Raw genomic sequence first — 24,304 nt, forward strand, 5'->3', positions numbered from 1 at the left:
CAAACCACCACACTCTATTGATAGAACTCTCTCTCTCTCTCTCTCTCTCTCTCTCTCTCTATCTATCTATCTATCTATCTCTTTTTGGTTTTTCAAGACAGGGTTTCTCTGTGTAGCTTTGGAGTCATTCCTGGAACTCTCTCTGTGGACCAAGCTGGCCTGGAAGTCACAGAGATCTGCCTGCCTCTGCCTCCCAAGTGCTGGGATTAAAGGTAAGTACCACCACCATCTTGCACACACCCTCTCTCTTTTTAAAATGTAATTATTTTATTTTATATGTATGCCTGGTGCCCATAGAGGCCAGAAGAGGGCATTGGATTCTCTGGAACTGGAGTTACAGGCAGTTGTGAGCTGCTGTGTAGGTGCTGGGAATTGAACCTGGGTCCTCTGGAAGAGCAGCCAGTGCTGTTTACTATTGACCCCTCTCTCCAACCCAGGGCCTCTCTCTTTCTTTCTCTCTTTCTCTCTTTCTTTCTCTCTCTCTCTCTCTCTCTCTCTCTCTCTCTCTCTCTCTCTCTCTCTCTCTCTCTCTCTCTCTATCATTTTTTCCAACACAGAGTTTCACTGTGTAGCCTTGGCTGTCCTGGAATCCACTCTGTATAATCAAGGTTGGCCTTAAAACTCAAGGGATTCACTTGTGATTCTGCCTCTTCTGGAATCAATGGTGTGCATCACCATTGCCAGACTCCAGCCCCGGGTCTCTTAACCGAGTTCAATGTGCAGTGCTCAGAGCTCTTTCTGGGACTTCATTGTTTTTCTTTATTTACATACATGCTGTCCACCTCAAATTTCATTCACACTTTCCTTCAGCTAAATTGCTGCCCCTTATCCCCAACTCCCTCACGCAGGCATCCCCAGGTACAGAGGAGACAGCCACTCCCGGACTCTCACCGTTTTCACACACGTCTTCCTCTAAAATTGCACCAATCTTTGCTCTGTCTTCTAAATTTACGTAAAGTAAAGCACTTGCCTAGCGTGAGGCCTCACATGGATAGCCCGCACCTGATAAGCAAAACCTGATGCCGTAATTGCCCACATCTTAGTCGTCTTTACCTGGATTGTTGCGTCGGGTTCCACAGGAGTGCCCTAGCTTTCATTTTACCTCATTAATGTCTTCTCAGGTGAGTTGTAGCCAGAAGTGTTATCATTTAAAAATAATTACTGAGGGGTGGAGAGATGGCTCAGTGATTAAGAGCACCGGCTGCTCTTCCAGAGGTCATGAGTTCAATTCCCAGCAACCACATGGTGTTTCACAACTGCTTGCAAACCCCACTCCCCCGTACACAAGTGGCATATACACTCTGTATATAATTAAAAATAGTAAGATAATTTTTGAAAGATTCATATATTTCTATGTGTAGATGGCAGTGCCTTCATGTGTAGGTATATGTACTACTTGCCTGCATGGTGCCTCTGAAGGCTAGAGGTCATTGGCTCCCCTGACACTGGAGTCACAGCAATTGCCAGCTGCGAAACACACAGGGCTTCTCTGGAAGAGCGGCCTGTGCTCTCACAGATATCGGAATCTTCCAGGGGAGTGGAGCACGTTTCATTTTGTGCCTTGACTTTGTTCTTTCTTTAAGCTGTGGGTCCACTGAGAAGCTACCACCTGACACCACATCTGTACCTGTCAGCCAACTCTTGGAGTCTGAAGTCTTGTCTTCCTGTGTTTGTCACTGGCCTAGCCTCCCAAGGTGTGATGTCCCGTCTTTTAGCACAAGATTGTGCCAGGAGAGGGTAGTGACTTAGTAACCAGTACCCTAAATCTAACACCATCTGGGTACCTAGTAATTCAGTTCTTACACAGACCCCAGAGGTCAAAGATTTAGTCCCCCAAGACTGTCTCCAATTCAGGTTTCAAGGGGAAAGTCAGTCATACTGAAGAGTGGCTGGCTATAAATCTTGGGTATCCACATGCCCTCCACAGGTTCTGTGATTCACAGGACCCAGGAACTTAAGGGTTACTGTGTATTATAAAGAGTGTGATTCAGAAAGTGGCTGGGTCTTTTGTGGATCCCTTCTTTCCTTCCCTCTCTCCCGCTCTCTCCCTCCCTTCCTTCACTCCCTCCTGGTACTGACAGGAAGAAAGCTATTCTAAAGTGACCCTTGTGTCCCTCCCATCTGGCTATCAAACTACTGAAACAATGGGCCCCAAATAACTGCAGTTTCCTGAGAATCTAATGCAGGGAGACATGGATTGAGTGAAGCCTGGCCCTGGCCAGAGGAAGAGATTTCTCTCAGTTCCTTCAGACAACTTGTAGCCTGTGGCATCACAACTTGGGCTGGACCCCACTCCTTTTGCCCTCTATTCAACCCAAGCCTCTTGCTGGTACCCTGAAGATGGATTTGGAGGTGGTGGCCCCTGGACTTCTTTATTTGATCCTATTCCCAACATGGCCACACAGAATAAATCTTTTCTGACTTTAGTGAATAATTTTAGCCTACCCATAAAAACTGGTCACATGCTCTTTCTAAAAAAACAAACTGAATCAAACAACCTGTGGGAGCTACTGCGTCTAGAGGCAAACGCCTTTACCCACACCCCCTTCTTTCTTTCTGGGAAGACTCCAACCCAGGCCTTGTACACAGCTCTACCACTAAGCAATATCCCAGTCTCCAAGGGAAATGTTGAGAAAGCGGTATCTCCCAAACCATTTTATCTTGAGAACAGGAGACTCCAGTCTGTCAGTGGGGAGCACAACACTCTTTTTGCAGGCTTTTGGCCTCCTCAAAAATTTTTTAAGATTTATTTATTATGTATACAATATTCTGCCTGCATGTATCTGCATGCCAGAAGAGGATGTCAGATCTCATTACAGATGGTTGTGAGCCACCATGAGGTTGCTGGGAATTGAACTCAGGACTTCTGGAAGAGCATCCGTGCTCTTAACCACTGTGCCATCTCTCCAGCCCTTGGCCTCCTGCCAGGAGGAGGGAGATGGGCACAAGGAGGAGAAAAGGCTATGCTCTTTTGAGTGAAGAAAGCAGACAGGCTAAAGAAGGGCAGTGTTGGAGCAGCCTCGGTGTGTGTGTGTGTGTGTGTGTGTGTGTGTGTGTGTGTGTAGAGGAGTCCCAAGAGAAAGTGTAAGAATGTCAGCTGTCTGGGTAAGCAGGGTTAGGATGTTCGCTGGAATCTAAAAAGGGGACATACATGAAAGAGACAGCACCAGTAAGCCCTGGGGTCAGGGAGCAGCTTTGAGGGTAAGAAGTAACTCCCTGAGGGGACAGTTGTTCTTCCTATCTCTAGCATTCTTGATTCCATCAAGTGGCCCTGGGGACTGAGCAGGCAGTCAGGCTTGGCTTGGCTGCAGCTATCTTTACCCAGGACTTTACTGAGCCTTTGAATATGGCTCCAGGTGTATTACATTTCTTTCCACCTACTGGCAGTTCCCATGAGGTTGTGAAACATGGGAGGCCTGGGCACAGAAGGGTATTCTCAACAGAGCCACATGTGAAGGAGCATGCACCGCTGATTAGCCGCTGGGGCTTCAGATTCTAAGAAGCAAGTGGGACCTTTCCTCTTTCTTCAGGATTATCAGGGACACTGGAGGTGGGGCCCAAAGATGAATGAAGACTGACTACCGCATACTGCCTTCCTATCATACATGTCTGAGGGTGCAGCTCGTTGGCTGGGCCTGCAGCAAAGACCCTTTGCTCTAGGTGCAATGGATGCTGAGGAAGGGGTGTTTGACCGACAACCATCCAAAGTGGATGAAAGGGGCCCAGGTGCTGGGTGAGAACAAGGCCCCTTGGGCTAGCTGTACTAGCACTTATCACACCCAGCCACGCCCATTCTGTCAGGCCGCCTAAGCATCCCTGGGTATTGTTCTGGCTTGCCAGGCCCATGCGCAGTTTGAAGCTACAAATTGTACATTTTTAAAATTTATGTGTATAAGTGTTTGCCTCTACATACATATGTGTACCACATGTATGCCTGGTGACCACAGAGGTCAGAAGAGGGCATGGGATCCCCTGACCCTGGAGCTACGGATGGTTGTGAGCCACCAGGTGGGTGCTGGGAACCAACCCAGCTCCTCCACAAGAACCATTAGTGTTTTTAACCACTGTGCTGTCTCCAGCTCTGCAGCAGTTAATTCTACTTGAGTTGGTGATGCCTCCAGACATGCAGGCAAGGGGTCCATTTTCTTTGCCACTTTAAGAATTAAGGTGGGCTGGAGAGATGAGTCAGTGGTTAAGAGCACTGACTGCTCTTCCAAAGGACCCAGGTTCAGTTCCCAGCACCCACATGGCAGCTCACCACTGTCTGTAACCCCAGTTCCAAGGGGCCTGACATGTATGGCAAAACACCAATGCATATAAAATACAAAATAAATTAATTTAAAAGAACTAAAAGTCAGGAAAAGTTGGAAAATCATGCAAAGCCCAAATTAATCCAAGGAGGACAATGTTTTTATAGTTTAAAAGCAAAACCTGACCAGGTGGTGGTGGCACACTCCTTTAATCCCAGCACTTGGGAAGTAGAGGCAGGCGGATCTCTGTGAGTTCGAGACCAGCCTGGTCTACAAGAGTGAGTTCCAGGACAGCCTCCAAAGCCACAAAGAAACCCTGTCTCAAAAAACAAAAACAAAAAATAGCATGGGGCAGGGAAAGGGGGGGGCAGGTGCACGAAGCCATATAGGAGAGAGTGGAGTTTTAGAAGAAACTCAACTCAAAGTGTTAGCAAAAGCACACTTATGATCTGACAGGCATCGAAAAGAACTAAAAAGGGGAAAGAGAAAGGCGGACTTGACAGAAGCTCATGGCAGCATGTAGGAACTGTGCATGGTGTTCAGGAATTCTGGGAAGGCAACGTGTACTATCCCATTAAAGGGATAATTAGTCTGCCTATCCTTCAGCACAGGATAGCACCCGTCTTCCCAGGGGTGGCCCTACCTTGCTGACAGAGTAACCCTGTGGCCTGGCTGGCCAGGTTAACTCTTTTACATTTTTCATAGTTTAGGATTTCGTCTTCTTGACCAGAAGGAGCTAGTTTTTCCTTATGGGTTTGTATTGGTGTGTGCCGCTTCCTTTCCTGGCTTCCTCTAATCCTACCTGCAGGATAGCTGCCGGAGACTCTCTTTACTTTAGGGCTTGATCTTTGTCTACAGCAGTGGCCCAGTCTCAGATGAGAAATGTGTGATGGATGGCACAGCGGAGAGAACATAGGGGCTCAGGTGGTCCACTAGCGGAGGTTTCACGGGCTCAGCCTTGAGTAGACAACACTTGCTGTTCCAGGTGCTGGGCAGCACAAGAACACCACACCCCACTTTCCTGGCTGGCCGTGCTAGGAACTTTGCCCACACTGAGGGGAAGAGGCAGCCTGTCAGAATTTTGTCAGGAGGTGGCCTGTATGTGTCCTGGGAGCTATGAGTTCTTACCCTCAGGATAGGCCCCCTGAGGGTAAGAGAGAGCGGCGGCCTGAGCTGGGAGTTTGGGTCGCTGGGAGATGGAGGTGTCATCTCAGGGCGGTCCCCAGATTGAGGTCCTGGACATCTACTAGAAGGAACTTGAATTTATGGTCCTCAGGTGGACCTGTGTGAGGGTCCATTGGGGCAGCGGAAAATCGCAGCGTCCCTGAGGGCAAAGTTGGGACGCCTGTACCAGCCGCATACAGCTGGCGCTCGAGTGTTGGGGTAACGTTGCTACGGAGATCCTCTCCCGCCCCTAAGTCAGCTGCAAGGGGGGGGGGTCTCCCCGCAAAAGTATCCCGTGAGCACAAAGCAATCTGGGGACACCGATCCCTCCTTCTGCGTCGGGGAAACCTGTCTCCCGTCGGGGTCGGGAGAGCGGCGGCCAGGCTGGGAGGGGCGGTCGCTTCCCTTCCCTCCCACCTCCTCCCCCCTGGGGCGGGGGTTCCGGGAACCGGCCGGGGCGGGGCAAGGAGGCTAGGGCCGCGCGGGTCGCTGAGGTTGCGGCAGCATCGCGGCCCGGTGCTTGGCCCGTCTGCTCGTCCGTCTGTCCGTCTGCCTGTCTCGCCATGGCTGTGCCGGCGCCCTCTCCGCGGACCCTGTTGCTGCTGCTGCTGTTGCTGCTGTTGCTGCCGCCGCCTCCGGGTGGTGAGCCAGGGAGGAGGGGGTCCAGGGACCGGGTAGGGTCAGACACTTCCCCTAGCTGTCTATGCAACGAGCCAGACAGTACCAGCCCTGCAGTGCTTCGACTTGACTCCCTGATAACCCAGGGGGCGTCCGCGAACCCTGCCACTGACTTCATCCTGCCACCCCTACCTTCCTGAACCGATACTGCCCCGGAAATCTGCCACCTTTGTTGTGTCCTTCATGGTGGGTAGGCCCTACATGTTCCAGGGGCTGGCGCAGGATTCCACGCCGGGGGTTAGCCCCAGGTGGGACCTCCAGGCTGCCCGGCCCCTCCTGCAGAGGTTGTCCCTAGCAGCCTGCTTCCTGGCTGGCAGCGCTCCATCCACAGCCTCTACAGCCCTTGTGTTCCTGGAGAAGCTGGGCCCCCGAGGCTGGCCTCTCATGGGGAGGAGACACCGCTTTCCCTTGCCATCCTGGAGGAGTGACTCACAAGCTTAGGAGGGTAGGCTAGGGGCCTATTGAGGTGGGAATTGGAACCCCGCCCCCCCTGCCCAGCCATGGGAAGCTAATGATTCCGCTGGGATGGGCAGCTTCCTGGAGGAAAAAGGGCTGTGTTTCCTGAAGGCTGACATGAAATTGGAGGACCTGGGGTGGGGAGATGAGAAGGGAGAGAGCACTGCACACAGTCAGCCTACCCCTGGACTGAGCCTGTGGGAGGGTGGGTCTCTGTGTCTGGAGCTCTGAATAGCATTTGTACCTGGGCACCCAGCCTGAAAAACCCACTGGTGTGGGCACCAGAAGATGGTACTTGTATTTAGTCTCAGCGCTCCCCAGAGGCAGAGGCAGGAGGATCCCTGTGAGTTTGAGGCCAGCCAGGGCTACATAGCAAGACCCTGCCCTAGAAGCAAAAGGAAAAGTCCCATTGATGTAGGCTGTTCAGCCTGACTCAGAGGCACAGCCTGGCTTGTGGCTGTAGCTGTAGTCACTTGCAGGTGGCCAGTTGGCTGAACTGGGCCTGCAATGGTCAGAAATACCCATTCTACAGTTTTGCTCAGAGCAAGGTTCTGCTTGGTCTACCAAAACAAAACAGCAAAAATGCTGCCCTCCTTACCTCCAAGTTATCTTAGAGTCTAATTCTGACAGCCCCAGGGAGCATGCTCAGTCACTGATCTGGCTGGACCAGGGCTGCATCCAGGCTGACACTTAAGCAATTGTGGCAGATGGAGTCTGGTGAGCCTGGATGTGCTGGGTGTTTCATGTGGGGGTTTCCTGTGTGTGGGCTCCCGGTTTGCTAGTGTAGCCTAAGGACACACAGGTAAAGCTTGTGGGTATCCAAAGCCCTTTGTCCTCCACATCTCTCAACATGACCTTGTTTGTTGAGATTTGCAAGGGTACCACTTGCCCTTAGGCTGAGAGCTTTGTGATGGTTCCAGGATGTCACATGGGTGCTACTGAGAGCACAAAGATTTTCTAGTGCCTACTGTATGCCTAGGACAAGTGCTTTATGGATGCTTATGTGGAGAATGTCATTGTGCATTGGTTAGGATATTCAGCCTGCTGGTAGGGGGTGCTCTATGAGGTCTAGGTCTCCCCCTGCATTTGTGCCCAGCAGGTGAGGCTGCTATGGGGTTAATGAGGATTAAATATTGCACAGCCCTGTGCCTGCAGGTGCTCAGGTGTGTTCTGTTCAGCTGTACACCTTCCAGGTTTGGCAGCTTCTGAAAGGTGGCCTGGAATAAGACCTTGAAGGAGGAGTAGAGTCACAGGTGGAGGACAGGCAGGAACGGTGTGTTGAGGTAGAAAGAATAATTGCCTCAGGCCTTTGCAGTTGACACTGTACCTTGAGGTCTTGATCTGAAAGTAGGGGATTCTGAGAACAGCAAGTAGCCCAGTCAGACTTTTAAAGCCAGCCTTCTACCAGGAAACCAACAGACTGCCAAGGGACGGAGGGCATCTTTGAGAGCACCTTGCTGTGGCCTCAAGGAGAGGGCAAAGGCTTGGTAGGAGGGGTGGTCTACTGAGATTGCCTAACACATGCTCCGCTGTGCCTGGTAGCTGCACCAGGGAAGTCACTGTCATTGGTGGTATGGATAAGACCTGGCCTATGGAACACAAGGAACAGTGTGTTTCTGCTTCAGCCCAGGGTGAGCCGTGCAGGCTTATTGGCGAAGACAACCTGATCCCATTGTCCTGCCCTGATTTCTGCTGCGGTTCCTGTTCCAGCCAGTATTGCTGCTCTGATGTGCTGAAGAAAGTCCAGTGGAATGAGAATGTGTGCACTGAGCCGGAGGCCAGGTGGGTGCAAGGAGGGCAGCAGAGGGTGTGGAACATGGGCCATGCCCTGAGAGCGCCCTGCCCCTCCGGGAGGTGAACCAGTGTGTGAGGACTCCTGTTCTAGACAGGGCTCCTACTTAGAGCTACTCCAGGCTGCCCCACCCCCTGCCCTCAAGCGTTGGGCTGGGCCCAATGGCCTCAGCTGGCTTTGGTTCTGGGTGTGTACTTTGACCCACAGGTCCTCAGGGTGGGCACCTGGTTATGAGAGTGCCCCACACCATGTCTGTGCTGTGGTTATGTGTATGCTATGCAAGGCACAGGGTGTGGATGTGTGCCCAGAGTGAGCTGGGCTGTGTCCTCCAGGCAGAGCTGAGTGTTTCTGTTCCATCTTTGGTATAGACTGTTGTCATTGGTGGGTCTCGAATCATCAGACTGAGAGTTTTTCTTCATGCTTGGCCACAGATTTGCAGTTTTAGTGGTCATACTTAGTTCATAGCACGTTGTCATCATTGTTTTGCAAAAGGCCAGACTACACTATCTGTGTTCACTCCAAGTCTCTGCTGGCCATTCTGTTCCCCTCCCACCCTACCGGCGGGCATCCTAGTGTTTGAAGTGTATTCTTTTGTTAGTATTCTTAAAAAGTCTGTATTGTTTTGTGGGCACTTTGAGAGATGTTCCAATCATGTCCTCACTCTTTGAGCTCAATACAGTGTTAAGAAGGCAGGTGTCTGTAGTAGGTCTTTCTTGTCGGGCTTTCTTGGGACCGCCAGCCTCCCGTTAATGACACTGAGACTTATTATTAATTATGAAAGCTTAGCCTTTGGCTTAGGCTTGTTTTCAACTAGCTCTTATAACTTAATTCACCCCTATTTTTTTTTTTATCTACCTTCTGCCACGTGGCTCATTACCATTCTTCAGTATGGCATGTCTGACTTTCTTGGAGTCTGCTGGCAAATCCGAGCACCTAGATTTCTCCTCCCAGTTCCACTCTCTGCCTAGCCTCTCCTGCCTAGCTATTGACTAGCTTTGGAGCCTATCCTGGCACTCTCGCTCTGGAGACCAGGCAGGCCTGGAACTCACAGAGATCCGCCTGCCTCTGCCTCCCGAGTGCTGGGATTAAAGGCGTGCGCCACCAACGCCTGGCCAAAGCAGGTGTATTTATTCCATTTAGATGTCATGGATCACCTAGGATGTAGCTCAGTAGTACACTGGGCCCTGGGTTCTGTGTAGACAGAAGTTTCTGTCCTGCCCGGTCCCACAGCCAGTTAGCCCCAAATAAACACACAGAAGCTTACATTAATTATAAACTGTTTAGCCTATTGCTCAGACTTATTACTAACAAGCTCTTACAACTTAAATTAACCCATAATTCTTATCTATGTTCAGCCACGTGGCTTGGTACCTTTTCTCAGTAAGGCATTCTCATCTTGCTTCCTCTGCTTCTGGCTGGCTTGTCCTCTTCCCAGAATTCTCCTAGTCTGGTAGCTCTACCTATACTTCCTGTCTGGCTACTGGCCAATCAGCATTTTATTAAACCAATATAAGTGACAAATCTTTTTTTTGTTTGTTTTTGGTTTTGGTTTTTTGAGACAGGGTTTCTCTGTATAGCTTTGGAGCCTATCCTGGCACTCGCTCTGGAGACCAGGCTGGCCTCGAACTCACAGAGATCTGCCTGCCCCTGCCTCCCGAATGCTGGGATTAAAGGTGTGCACCACCAACGCACGGCTGAGTGACAAATCTTTACAGTGTACAAGAACATTATTCCACATGAGGGTTTAATCACTAGCACCTCCAAAAAGGGCCATCAAATGTAATATAGTTGTTAATATTACGAAATTATATTTGTCATTTTACTTAGCTTTCTGTTAGTCTCTTGTTTTGTACTTTTAAATTTCTTATTTCAGTTTCATTTTATTCTCTTTATTTTACTTCCTTTAAACCTTATTACTTTATTTCTTTTTCTTGCCTATTGTATTGATGAGATGTAGATACCCATGTTTTTTAAAATTTTTTTACTTTTGTGTGTATGAGTGTTTGCCTGAGTGCGTGTGTGTGTGTGTGTGTGTGTGTGTGTGTGTGTGTGTGTGTGTGTACCATGTATGTGCAGTGCCCTTAGAGGCCAGAAGAGGGTGTCAGGTCCTCTGGAGATGAAGTTACAGGTAATTATGAGCTGCCATGTCGGTGCTGGGTACACAACTCCATCCTCTACATGAGGAGCTAGTGTTGTAAGTGCTGAGCCGTCTCTCCAGCCTTACACCCATGTTTCATTTCCAATTTTAGAGGTAAAATGCTACCTTTTTGGAGGTTTCCTCTTTCATGTGGAGGAAGTTCCTTGTTAGTCCTACTTTCCCTGGAGTTTTAATGATGCAGGGGTTCAAATTTTTCGAGATGCTGCTGTTTTCTGAGATGGTCCTGAGCTTTCTGTTTTTATTCTCTTAATATGGTAAATAATGTGCATCTCGTTCTAAAATAATGTTTATTTTTATTTTTTGCATGTGAGAGTTTTGCCTGCATATATGTCTGCCACCTGCATACCTGGTGTTTGTGGAAGTAGGAAGAGGGCATTATTGAATCCCTTGGAACTGGAGTTAACACACAGTTGTGAGCTGCCATGTGGGTGCTGTGAATTGAACCCAGATCCTCTGGAAGAGCAGCCTGTGCTCTTATCTGCTGAGCCATTGTTCCAGCTCCTAAATTAGTATTTTATATGGGGCTGTTGGCATGATTCACTAGGTAGAGGTGCTTGCCACCAAGCCTGACAACCTGAGTTCAGTCCCTGGGACCCACACTGTGGAAGGAAAGAATTGACTCCTGTAAATTGCCCTCTGATTACATGTGTGTGCATACTAAATGTAAAATAAGCCGGGCGGTGGTGGCGAATGCTTGTAGTCCCAGCACTTGGGAGGCAGAGGCAGGCAGATCTCTGGGAGTTCAAGGTCAGCCTGGTCTACAGAGCTACACAGAGAAACCCTGTCTGTAAAAACCAAATGAATAAAGAAATAAATGTAAAATAAAGTCAAATAGTATTAGATTAGGTTGGTAACTTTTTTCTCTTGGCATATAGAAAGTTCCATTTCACTTCCTTTCTGTTTTTATTATTTCCATTGAGATATGAGCTTGGAAATCAGTTCAATTTTCATTTTAATCTCTCAAGAAATGAGAGGGTAAGGGATTATTTTTCTTTTGTGGTGCTAGGAAACCAACACAGGGCCTTGGACACACTCCTGAGCTTCATGCTTGTCCAATCTTATCCTTCCTTTACATATTTTTTTCAGACAGGATCTCTCTTGTAGCTCCTGGCTGACTTGGAACTCATGTAGACCAGCCTAGCTAGCCTGTGATTTGTGGTAATCTGCGGGCCTTTGCCTACTGAGTGTTGGGATTAAAGGCATGCACCACCATACCTGCTTTACAGATCTCTCTCTCTCTCTCTCTCTTTCTCTCTCTTGGTTTTTCGAGACAGAGTTTCTCTGTGACTTTGGAGGCTGTCCTGGAACTAGCTCATGTAGACTAGGCTGGTCTCGAACTCACAGAGATCCCCCTGCCTCTGCCTCCCGAGTGCTGGGATTAAAGGCGTGCGCCACCAATGCCCGGAATGTTTTTTAAGATTTTTTTTTATTATTATTATGTATACAGTGTTCTGCCTGCATGTCTGCCTGCAGGCCAGAAGAGGGCACCAGATCTTATTATAGATGGTTGTGAGCCACCATTTGATTGCTAGGGATTGAATTTAGGACCTCTGGAAGGGCAGTCAGTGCTCTTAGCCGCTGAGCTGAGCCATCTCTCTAGCCCATGACTGAAGTTTTTTGTTTGTTTGTTTGTTTTTTGAGACAGGGTTTCTCTGTAGGTTTGGAGACTGTCCTGGAACTCTCTCTTTGAAGAGAGGATCTCCTGAGTGTTGGGATTAAAGGCATGCGCCACCACCACCCGGCTGACTGAAGTTTTTATTTGGTTATATTGTACATAATATCCTATGTACAAACTAAATGTGCAACTCAGTAATCTATCATTGAATAAAGACCAGAATCTTTAGGACAATTCAGAGGCTTCTTAAGTGCATTCATTGTTTCTCACCCCCAAATGGTAGCTATTATCTTAACTATTATATAACTTTGATCTTCTCTTTTCTTTTTATTTTTTGTATAGTGTTCTGCCTGCATGTATATCTGCACACCAGAAGAGGGCCCCAGATCTCAATACAGATGGTTGTGAGCCACCATGTGGTTGCTGGGAATTGAACTCAGGACCTCTGGAAGAGCAGTCAGTGCTCTTAACCTCTGAGCCATCTCTCCAGCCCATGATTCTATCTTTTCATTTTATGTGTATGGGTGTTTTGCCTATACGTAAATTGTTACCACATGACATGCAGTGCCCTGGGATGCCAAAAGAGGGCATCAGATCCCCTAGGATGGGGGTTTCAGACTGTTGTGAACCACCACGTGATGGCTGTGAATTGAACCCAGGTCATTGGGAAAAACAGTGTATGCCTGCCTGTGAAGGTCAGCCCCAAAACGCAATTCTCAATCAGGGGTTTTTGTTATTATTTTGCCTGCATATCTGTGCACCATGTGTGAGCCTGGTACCTGTGGAGGTCAGAAGAGGTCATTGGATTTTCATGGAACTCGAGTTGTGAGCTGCTGTGTGGGCTGAGAATCAAACACAGGCCCTCTGTAAGAGCAGCAAGTGCTCTTAACCACTGAGCCATTCCTCCAGCCCTGATTTATTAATCTTTTAATTGAGATATAATTGCATATAGTAGCTTTTTTGTTGCTGCTGTTGGCTTTGGGAGGGGTTCCCCCTTTCCTTGAGATGGTCAGTGCAGTCTGGCCTTGAATTCACTGATGGTATTCTTGAGCTCCAGGCAATTCTCCTGCCTCAGCCTCCCAAGTGTTAGGATTATAGGCATGCACCATCATGCTTAAAAGATAATAGACTTTTTTTTTACATGTTCTTCTCACAGAAAATGCTGTGTGTGAGCTAATGCATCTATTAATTAGTTCAGTTTAGCCACTCTGCAACATAGATGTTTTAGAATACCTTTTCATGAATTGATTAATTTATCAGCAGCATGCTCTGACTGAGTGAATTAACTGACTGAATTAACTGTCTGTTTATTAGGGAAGAATGATTGATAAGAAGTAACAGTCCCAGCAAGAAAGACCCCGACTCAGCAACAAACTTTGCTAAAGAAGAGAGAATGTGTGTGTGAGTGAGTGGGTGTGCGCCTGCGTGTAGTTCAAGTACGTGTGGAGGATGCCCTCAGATGTTTGTCCTCAGGCCCTCACTGTCCACACTTGTTTAATATTTATTTTTATTTTAAGTGCATGGGTGTTTTTGCCTGCCTGTATGTATTTACCTGTATGTATGTATGTATGTATGTATGTATGTATGTATGTATGTATGTACAGCGATCAAAGAGTATAGAAGAGGGCGTCAGATCCCTTGGAACTGGAGTTACAGAAAGTTGTGAGCTACCACGTGGGGCCTGGGAACCAAACTTGGGTTCTATTTTTTTTTTAATATTTATTTATTTATTTATTTATTTATTATGTATACAGTGTTCTGTCTGCATGTATTCCTGCAGACCAGAAGAGGGCACCAGATCTCATTACAGATGGCTGTGAGCCACCATGTGGTTGCTGGGAAATTGAACTCAGGACCTCTGGAAGAGCAGTCAGTGCTCTTAACCTCTGAGCCATCTCTCCAGCCCTAATTTGAGGTTTTTGAGGCAGGGTCTCACTATGTAGCTCTAGCTGCCTTGGAACTCTCTGTGAAGACCAGACTGGCCTCAGACTCACAGAGATCTGCCTCCCAAGTGCTGGGATTGAAGGTGTGTGCCATCAAGTTGGGACCACCAATAGGCTTTAAGGCTTCAAAATGATCTCTGACAGGCCTGATGCTACAAGCCTGCTGTGACAAGCCTGCACATTGCACCCTCCCACCTGTGCAATCGGAGCTGAGTGGGATGGCCATGCAGCTTCCATGGGACCTAGATTGCCTTTGAGGTCATTTCTTTGTCTTGGAGAGTGGTGAACAAGGATCTAGCACCATAGACAGGACCTGTGGGAGCTGAGTCCTGAGTCCTGCAGCGTCCCTTCAGATCCTGTCTCTACCTCCTTCAGTGCCACCTGGCTTCATTTCTGCTGGGCTAACCTGGTGTACATCTACTCTCCGTATCAGATGGGTTTTGGACTGCAGTCTTCTTGCCTGCAATAGAAATAGGCTGAGAATTTTCCACACTTTTTTTTTTCTTTTTCCTTTTTATTTTTCTGCTGGCGATCAAACCTCTGAGCTAGGATAACAGAACCACTGAGCTACACTCCCAGCCTTCACTTTTCTTGAAGTTTTGATTTCTTCCTTTGATTCTGTTATCTCTCACATTTCCCATGAAGTCAGAAGAGTCACTGTGTTCTCACAATTGCTAAGAAATTTCTTCAGCTGTCTTTCTAGGGTACTTCAAGTTCTCAGAGTTGCTCAGTCTTTAATCTCTTTAAGTCCTTCCTGGTAGTTTCAGTTTATTCTTTTTTTTTTTTTTAAGATTTTATTTATTTATTACGTATACAGTCTTCTGCCTGCAGGCCAGCAGAGGGCACCAGATCTCATTCAAGGTGGTTGTGAAGCACCATGTGGTTGCTGGAAATTGAACTCAGGACCTCTGGAAGAGCAGTCAGTGCTCTTAACCGCTGAGCCATCTCTCCAGCCCCAGTTTATTCTTTTTATTACATTTTGCTTACGACTTTTGGTGTGTGTGTCTGTGTGTGTGTGTGTGTGTGTGTGTGTGTCTGTGTGTGTCTGTGTATGTGTCTGTGTGTCTGTGTGTGTCTCTGTGTGTGTGTGGGTGGGTGGGTGCGTGTGTGTTATTCGCAGCATGGGGAGGGTAGATGTTAAATGTCAGTAAGTGCCTTTACCCTCTGAGCCATCTCATTGGCCCAATCACAGCTCTGCCAGTTCCAGTGTTTATTGTTCTTTCTTGGATTTTCGAGACAGGGTTTCTTTGTGGCATTGGAGCCTGTCCTGGAACTCACTCTGAAGACCAGGCTGGCCTCAAACTCACAGAGATCCACCTGCCTCTGCCTCCTGAGTGCTGAGATTAAAGGCGTGCTCTGCCACTGCCCAGCCCACTGTTTAAACACTTTTATTTTTTTTATTTTTTTTTGGTTTTTGGAGACAGGGTTTCTTTGGAGGCTGTCCTGGAACTAGCTCTTGTAGACCAGGCTGGTGTACTTTTTAAAAATTACATTCATTTATTTTATGTGCATCAGGCATGGGCACACGAATGCCTGATGCATGTGTAGAAGTCAGAGGACAACTTTCAGCAGACAGGTCTTTCCATCCACCGTGCTATTGAGCCTCTACAGACACCTCACTGGCCCCTGTGTATTCTTTAAACAGTGTGTTTTGTTGGGTTGGAGAGATGGCTCAGAGGTTAAGAGCGCTTGTTATTCTTTCAGAGGACCTAAGTTCAATTCCCAGCAACCACATGGTAGCTCATAACCATTTATAGTGGTGCCCTCTTCTAGCATGTAGGCATAGATGCAGGCAGAACACTGTATACAAAGTAAGTAAATCTTAAAAGACAAAAAAACTACCCCTGCTCCAATGTGTCATTTGATATTAGTGTCTGCTAGTTTCATGCTCAGAGCAATGTGGACATTTTTATATTTTTATTTTATCTTTTTTTTTTTTTTTTTTTTTTTTGGTTTTTCAAGACAGGGTTTCTCTGTGTAGCCCTGGCTGTCCTGGAACTCACTTGGTAGACCAGGCTGGCTCGAACTCACGGGTGTTGAGATTAAAGGTGTGCACCTCCACTTCCCAGCTTCCTTAATAAATCTCATTTGCTCTGCTTTAAAAGAAAGGAAGTGGGGTGGAGAGATGACTTGGAGGTTAAGGGCACTGGCTGCTCTCCAGAGGACCTGGGTTCAATTCCCAGTGCTCATATGGGAATTCAACTGTCTGTAACTCCAGTCCTAGAGGACCAATGCCCCCTTCTGACCTCCACAGGCACTACACAAACATGGCACACAGACATGCATGCATTCAGAACACTCATACACATAGACTTAAGCTGCCTGCTTTGGGGACCCTTTCCTCTTACTGGGTTGCTTTATCCACCCTAAATAGGGGAGGAGGTGCCTAGTCTCACTGCAACTTGATATGCCATGGCTGACTGACATACATGGGAAGCCTGCCCTTTTCTGAAGAGAAAGGAGGAGGGGATTGGGAGAGGGGAGGTTGTGGGAAGAAACTGTGATTGGGCTGGGAAAAAAAATCAATTACTAAAAAAAAAAAAAACCAAAAACCACACACACAAATAAGTAAATAAATGTAATTAAAAACCTGTATAAAAATTCTTTTTTATATAAATGATTTATTTAGCCTATGTGTTTTGCTTGCATGTATGTCTGTGTGAGGGTATCGGATCCCCTGAAACTAGAATGACAGACAGTTGTGAGCTGCCAGGTGGGTGCTGTGAATTGAACTCGAGTCCTCTAGAACAGCAAACGGTACTCTTAACCACTGAGCCATCTCTCCAGCCCCCCAAAATTAATTCTTTAAGAAAAAAAGAGTAAAGAAAGAGAAGACGGGTTTTATTATGTAGCCTAGAATGGCTTTGAACTTCAAATCATCCTCAGGCTCCCCCATGTAGGCATGCACCCATACTCCTGACTTTTCTTGAGTTTGTTGTTTTGTTTGAGTGTGCTCGTGTGTGTGTGTGTGTGTGTGTGTGTGTGTGTGTGTGTGTGTGTGCGTGCATTTGTGGGTTTTTCTGTTTGTTTTTTGAAATGGTCTGCTATAGCCAAGTTCAGGCTGGCTTTGAACTTGCTAAATAGCCAAGGATAATCTGATAATTCTGATCTCTCCTCTGTGTGCTAAGATTCTAAGCATATATTACTCTTCCTAGCTTCCACCCTCACCCCCAACAGGGTCATAGTCTGTAGCCTAAAGGAGCTTGAATTTTAGACAGCCCTCTGCCTCAGCCTCAGGGGTGCTGGGATTATGCGTCACTGTGCCCAGCAGTGGCTTGCTTATTTTTTGTCCTTGACATATTGTAGTAATGAAGTTCATTTCCTTCTATGAACTGGCTAAGCTGTTTCATGACTATGGTCTGTTTTGTTTGGGATGGGGTCTCCTGCAGCATAGGCTCACCCTAACTCCTGACTCCCTGTCTGCTTCCTGAGCATGGGGTTGCAGGTACTCGACACCATGGCTCTGGTGAATTTTGACCTATAGTGTTTTCATTCCGTTCTGTGTGGCGCCTCTCTGTGTGTCTCCCTTCCTCTCTTCCCTCCCTCTTTTCTCCCATTTCCTCCCTCCCTTTCCTTCCCCTCAGAAAACGTCTTGTCATGCAATCCAGGCTGGCTTCAATCTCGTGATCCTCCTGCCTCAGTCTCCAATGGAAAGAGTTGGTGGCGATCTATTTTCCCCTGCATTTCTTTCTTTTCTTTTCTCTTTCTTTCTTTCCTTCTTTCTTTCCTCCTTTCTACTTTGTAGCAGGGCCACCCTCTGCTCTCTCTACCTGCATCCTGTTGTGGTCAGGATCGAGTATGTTGCTGATCTTAAGTATGAGATTTGCCATTTCCGGGCCTCATAGGCACTTTACTCTGGAGACTGCCTGTGGTGTGTTGGAGAAGAGTGAACAGATCCGGTGTGTACCCTGTCCATTCTTGGAATGTCATGTGTGCCTTGAGGCCGTGTGCTGTGGGGATCCAGAGTGTTCCTCAGGAGCTTTCTCTTTTCTGTTTCTAGATTTTCCACCCACCCGGAGACACCGGAGCAGCTGGGTTCGGCGCTGAGATTTCGATCCAGTTTTGACAGTGACCCCATGTCAGGGTAAATAAAGCCTTTAGGCTGTGTCTGTTTTTGTGGCAGAATTTACAAGGGCTCAGGTGGGCTAGGGGGTGGCCTCTGCATACTAAAATGGCACAAAATCATTGGGATGGTGTCCCAGTGATGTTGTGACCATGTTTACCCACTGGTATCTTTGGACCTCCGGGGGGCTGGGTTTCCTCTGTGTTCTGGAGAGGGAAATGATGGTGGTACCTGGTTGGGAACAGATGGTTGAAGGTTCAGGGGTGGGGTTCATATTGACCTGGGTGATGGAGTGCGGTACCTGATGAGTAGAGGTAACGGAGGAGGAAAAAGTGGCATTGGTGGAAACTGCAGTGCTGTGAGGCAATGGGGCAGTGGCAGTTGGGTGATCGATGGCAGTGGCATGATGATGGCCATGTTAACTGTGTGATCGTGTTGAATCAGGGTGCTGACACAGCAGAAGGCTTGTGGATGGTCTCGGTCTCAGAATCAGGGTGACCCCTCCATGAAGGAGGAGTGCAACCATCATACCCCCCCACACACACTCACAGAGGTCCCTCACTCTCTTAGCCCTCAACTTGTTGGCCTGGCTCCTGCCCTAACTTACTTTCTTCCTCCCTTCCTTCCTGAGACAAAATTTCTTATAGCCCAGGCTAACCATGAACTTGGTAGGTAGCTGAGGATGACCTTGAACTCCTGATCCTCTCCAGTGCTTGAATTACAGGTGTGTGTCACCCAGGGCCTCCTGTGTGGTAGGCATGAGAAACAAGACCTTCACCTTATAATAACAAACTGGAGAGACTAGAGAAAGTAAAACAGTTTTTAATATATGATTCTGCAGAGTAGGGCACCAGCATAGAGAAAAGGCTAAAATGACTGGTATGATAGTCTACAGCTCTTCTAGCATACCCCCTTTCCAGGACCCCCATCCTATCAGTTCAGAATGTCAAGCCTTATCTAGTAAAAGGTGCTAATGCTTGCACCTTTCCAAGGCTCAGAGTTCTGAGACTAGCAGGTCAGCTGTCAGCCTGGGGAGAGAGAAGCCTCGCACCCCCTGCCCATTTATGACTCTTAGCACTCTAAGCACACAGCACCCTAAAAATGGACCAGAATAATTTATCTCTTATACAGGCAAGCACTCTGTCAACTGTGAGCTGTAGCTCCTGCATCTTTGTTTACTTGTTTTGGAACAGCCTCTTGCTCTGTAGACCAGGCTAGCCTGGAACTCACTATGTCATTTGAGCTGGCTCGGAATTTGTAGTCCTCCTGCCTCAGCTTCCTGATTGCAGGAATTACAGGTATGAGCGTCCATGTTACCTTCCTGAACTATTGTCTTGTCCCCATCGGAGGCCCCAGAGCAAGTCTCTGAGGAACAGAGCACACGAGTCAACATGGAAGGCAGCTGTTGGGAGTGGCTATGACTTCCTGGCCAGGGGTGTTGGGAGGTTAGGATGGAGGTGGGCTATTGGTGTTGAGCAGCTGCCTGCCAGAAGGAGCAAGAGAAGAGAATCTGCAGACAGAGAAGCAGGCCTCATAGGGATGCTGGATAGACAGGACCGTTAGAGGGACTGGGGAGGAGGGACCTTGTCTTGAAGGTTTAGGTGAGAAGAACGAATGTGTGGAGGACCTAAGGGACAGCCGTATTTGAGGAATGGTGTCAGGGAGAGCCAAGAGGGAGGACTGGGCTTGAGGGCAAGAAGGCAGCTGGTCCAAGGCTCTGTGGACTGCACTGCAGTGGGACTGGCACCCCTCACCAGCATGGCATGCTTGGCAGGAGCCGCCCAGCACAGCACACGAAGAGTGAATTGGAAGCGTGTGATGAGTTAGACAGCTCCATAGAGACTCTCAGGGACCTGACAGTGTGCAGAAAGGTTTTTTGTGGCCATGGTGGTCACAGCTAGAAGTGGGGGGAGGAAGGAGTTCTAGGAGGATGAATGGTTTACTGGGATTTCTTTTTCTCCTATTCTTCGGAGCCCCAGAATTGTGCCCAGCTGAGGAAGCTGAGGGACAGGGCTGTCATGACACTTCTTGGGAACCTTCTTACGGAGACACTCCATTAGATACCCGTGTGCTGCTTCTGTGGCTGAGGGCACTTTGTCCACAGAGTGGATTCCATGGTAGGGGCTCAGTACCTGCTGCCTGGCCCTGGAATGGGACCCCAGAGAAGCCCCCAGAAGAAAGATGATGGGGCCTGAGATTTGGAAACTCTGCCCCTATATCCCACCATTGACCCTCCTCTTTGGTTCTCACCCGAGTCACAGGTCAGAACAGACGTGTGCAAGAGCACACACCTACCACGTCCTGAGTGTCACGTCCTTTATATGATGTGTCTTCCCTCAGTGCTCAACTCCTCTTTCTTTCCCTTCCTTCCTTCCTTCCTTCCTTCCTTCCTTCCTTCCTTCCTTCCTTCCTTCCTTGTTTTTTTGAGACAGGATCTCACTATGTAGCCCTATCTGGCCTGGAACTCAGACATAGACCAGGCTAGCCTCAAACTCAGAGATCTTCTACCTGTCTCTGCCAGGTAGGCACCACCCAAACCTGGCCCACTAAGCCATGTGAGTGGACAGGACTTTAATTCTGTAGGAGCCAAGAAGTCCGGTGTTTTCGTGGTTGAGGAATGTATCCCCTTGGAAGTGAGGCCTGAGCTGAGGTCCGAGGGATTATCAGCTGGGAGTGAGGGTTGTGGGGAAGAGGGGCCTACCAGGCGGGAAGACCCTGAGGCAGAACACAGTTTGGTGCATGGTGAACTGGCCAGAGCAGAGATAAAGAGGGAGGGTGAGTCTTCAGCCTCACGTGGCTTTGGTGGGTTCTGCCAGGAGTTTTATCTAATTTTTTTTTGTTAAGCTTTTGGGGGACAGGGTTTCTCAATATAGACCAGGCCTGACTAGAATTCTCTATAGAGCTCAGACTTGCCCAGAACTCATAATGCTCCTGCCTCAACAGCCTCCTGAATTCAACTATTAACCTGTGTGCTAGCACACCTAGCTAAATTTTTAATTGAGGATTGAAATTGGCTTTTTTTTTTTTTAAGTTTTACTATCTGGTTAGACAAACCCTAGATTTTAGTTGTTAACTATACTTACACATACCCACAGAAAGGTAGGTAGGTAGGTAGGTACACACTGTGTCACTAGTGATTATAAAACAACATCCTGTGGTTTTAGGGGCTGGGGGAGCCTTTGACGTTAGAACCAGGGAAACATGATCAGACCTGGCCTGGTCATGTAAAACTTGGGAGCAGTTAGTGGGAGAGGAGGAACAACAGAGATCAGCCAGCCAGAGCCAGCAGGCCCTGCTTTGCCACTGCAGGCTCAGACCCAAGGGGTGGGTGAGGCAAGCAGAGTAGCTCGGGGGCTGAGCTGGGCGGGGCCGGGCCGGGCCTGGGGCCTCTGCTTTGCCTTCCAGCCCTCCTCAGCGCCTGTCTGACTGCTGAAGCTGCAGTTGGTGCTTGAGTCATGCTGTGTCTTTAAGTGGGTGGCTACAGGGCCTGTGAGTTTGTCCTTCCGGCCACTGACGTCAGGAATGGGAAAGACTAACTAAGAAGATTCGATTTCCTTTTCTTTGAAAGGGGAGGAGATTGAAACTGAGTAGGCCCTGATGAAAAGAGGGGAAGTCCTGGGCTGCAGGAGCCCCTTGCGTGAAGGTGGAGGCTAACATGGGGTGAGCAGAGCACATTCTATAGAGAAACACTGGGCTTTCCACTGCATGCCACCAACTGTGTGAATGTGTTTTTGTCCTTTCCTGCCTCTCACTGCTCAGGGAGACACCTATGGTTCCATGGTCCTGGGCCACACACATGGTGGTGAAGGCTTCTGTTATGGAAGCCTGCAGTGTGGGGGGCCTGTCCCTTGGCCGAGAGACCCTGCTGAGGCTTTCTTTGCTACTCTTCCGGGTGTTAGCTGGAAGCCTCATGGCAGGGTGGGGTGGCACCTCCATCCTTCCCCTCTGACTAGAGTTTACATTTTCAATGTGTCTCAGTTGCCAAACATTTGTCTTTTATTAGGATACAGCATGGGCCCAGGGACCGTGGGAGGATAATTGGGGGCTTTGTCTGCCTTTGGGAGTTTTGACTCAGATCCCATCCTGCCTGGCTTGTGGCATATGCCTGACAACCATACACTGCGTGTTTGGTAGGGTAGGACAGGTGTATGGGTAGGCGGCCGATACAGGGAGCAGGTGTGGGGGAGGGTAAGCATGAAGAAACTGGGGCTGTAACAGATTTATATCACACTACTGGGAACTTTCTTAGAGTCTCTTGCTGAGCTGGGTGCCCCTGGGAACAGGTGGAGAGGGGGTTGCTGGTCACAGAAAAGAGGAAAACTTGGTTACGACCAGCTCTTCGGCAGGTTTGGAGCGACTGTCGCCATTGGCCTGACAATCGTTGTGGTGTTCATCGCCACCATCGTCATATGCTGTACCTGCTCCTGCTGCTGTCTGTATAAGATGTGCCGCCGACCACGCCGTAAGCTTGCCCTTCCCCACCTTGCCTGCCTGTGCCCCTCCCTGTATGAACTTGCCAAGCCCAGAGACCTGACCAGAACCCTGTTTTGGCTAAGCTGGAGGGATGGAGGGGGCAGGCCTGGCCTAGGGAGTCATAAGGTTTTGACTAATCAGGACTCTCTTTGCAGCTATAGTGACCAACACCACAACCACCACCGTGGTTCATACCCCTTACCCTCAGCCTCCAAGTGTGGCGCCCAGCTACCCTGGACCAACATACCAGGGCTACCACCCCATGCCCCCCCAGCCAGGAGTGCCAGCAGCACCCTACCCGACACAGTACCCACCGCCCTACCTGGCCCAGCCCGTGGGACCACCAGCCTACCATGAGACCTTGGCTGGTGAGTACCACTGTGGGTACCCTGCATGGTCCCCAACTCAAGTCTCTGTTCCTAGGGTCCCTTCCTGCTAACTTGCATCCCATCTATACTGCAGCCCAATGTCCCCACAGCTAACCTATGTCCTCTTTACTTTCAGGAGGTTCATCTGCACCCTACTCTGCCAGTCAGCCTCCATACAATCCGGCCTACATGGACCCCCCAAAGGCAGTTCCCTGAGCCTGCCCCCGCCTCTTTGGCTGCCATTTGATTGTCATGTGTGAGTGAGTGGCATGCAGTTCTTTACTGCTCTCTGGGGTGTATGTGCCTTGTCTAACCCTGTGACTCCTGATGCTGACCAGGTAGGCACAAACCCTTACCAGTGTGGCTTGGGACCAACCTGTTTTCTTCCTCACTTGAATTATACTTTCTGAAATCTCAAGTAAATTAGAAACATTGGGGTAGGAGGTATTTCCCAGTTCACCCCAAGGTGACCAGCCATGGCCTGTCACACTTAGGAGAGTAAGCTTTTTGTGGGCACATGTCCTGCTCTGGGGAGTAACCAGCTAGCTGCTGGTCAGGGCCATGGCTTGTCCCCAGGGGTTGGCTGCATTTTGCAGTGAGGCAGGTAGGTGGGCAGAACAAGGGGCCTGGCTGAAGCTCAGTGTCGTGCGTGGGTCAGCTCCCAATGTTAAAGCACACCAGACAGCCTCATCTACTCACCATCAGTTGTCTGGACTGTCCCGGTGGCTTTCCTAGGACTATGTGGAGGGCTACATGCACTCAGCATTCAGGCTTCAGTGAGGAAGTTTTTCTACCTTTGCTGCCTGGCTCCTGCCACTAGGCAAGGGGCCTCTGTCTACCATGGCTTGTTTCTACTTGCACTGCCTTGTTTTACTTTTAGCCAAACATTTTGCCTGTTTTCTGCCTCGAGATGTGCTAGTTGGTGTGAGGTTGAAATCCCTGGTTCCTGGAGGATAACCTGGCCTCTGATAATCTGTTTCCCTTGACACCAGCTTCATAGAATACCTGACTCCTGTATAGCACCAGAGATGCCAGGGCCAAGGGGCTATCTGGACCAAAGGTGGGGTGGAGGGCATAGACGGGAGCTCTGGCCCAGACATGAATACTTTACCTCGGTGTTCCCTGTGGATTGCTGTTCCAATAGCTGTCCTAGCTCTGTGTCTGTTGTGTATTTTGGAGCATCCAGGCTCTGTACCTTTGTTTATAATAAATGCAAACATTTGGGCCTACTTCCTCTTTCTTCAGAGCCTGGGCTGCTAGCCTCGGCTATATCACCAAATACTGTTTTTATCTGTCTCTTGAACTTGGTTTCCCCTACTTTTATTAGCCAGGTAGGTTTGATTA

At 48.7% G+C, this 24,304-nt stretch overlaps 1 protein-coding gene across 1 annotated transcript; it reads left to right on the forward strand.

The window, feature by feature from the left end:
• The first annotated feature begins 5,870 nt into the window (after nucleotides 1-5,870).
• Shisa5 (shisa family member 5) lies at nucleotides 5,871-24,189 on the forward strand. The gene is made up of 6 exons (XM_027414627.2): nucleotides 5,871-6,056; nucleotides 8,174-8,330; nucleotides 18,057-18,140; nucleotides 22,466-22,581; nucleotides 22,748-22,960; nucleotides 23,097-24,189. The coding sequence occupies exons 1-6, from the start codon at nucleotides 5,978-5,980 to the stop codon at nucleotides 23,174-23,176; spliced, it is 729 nt and encodes a 242-aa protein (XP_027270428.1). The 5' UTR covers nucleotides 5,871-5,977; the 3' UTR covers nucleotides 23,177-24,189.
• Nucleotides 24,190-24,304: the final 115 nt, after the last annotated feature.

Source organism: Cricetulus griseus, chromosome 4 (assembly GCF_003668045.3).
Source record: "Cricetulus griseus strain 17A/GY chromosome 4, alternate assembly CriGri-PICRH-1.0, whole genome shotgun sequence".
Classification (NCBI taxonomy): Eukaryota; Metazoa; Chordata; class Mammalia; order Rodentia; family Cricetidae; genus Cricetulus; species Cricetulus griseus.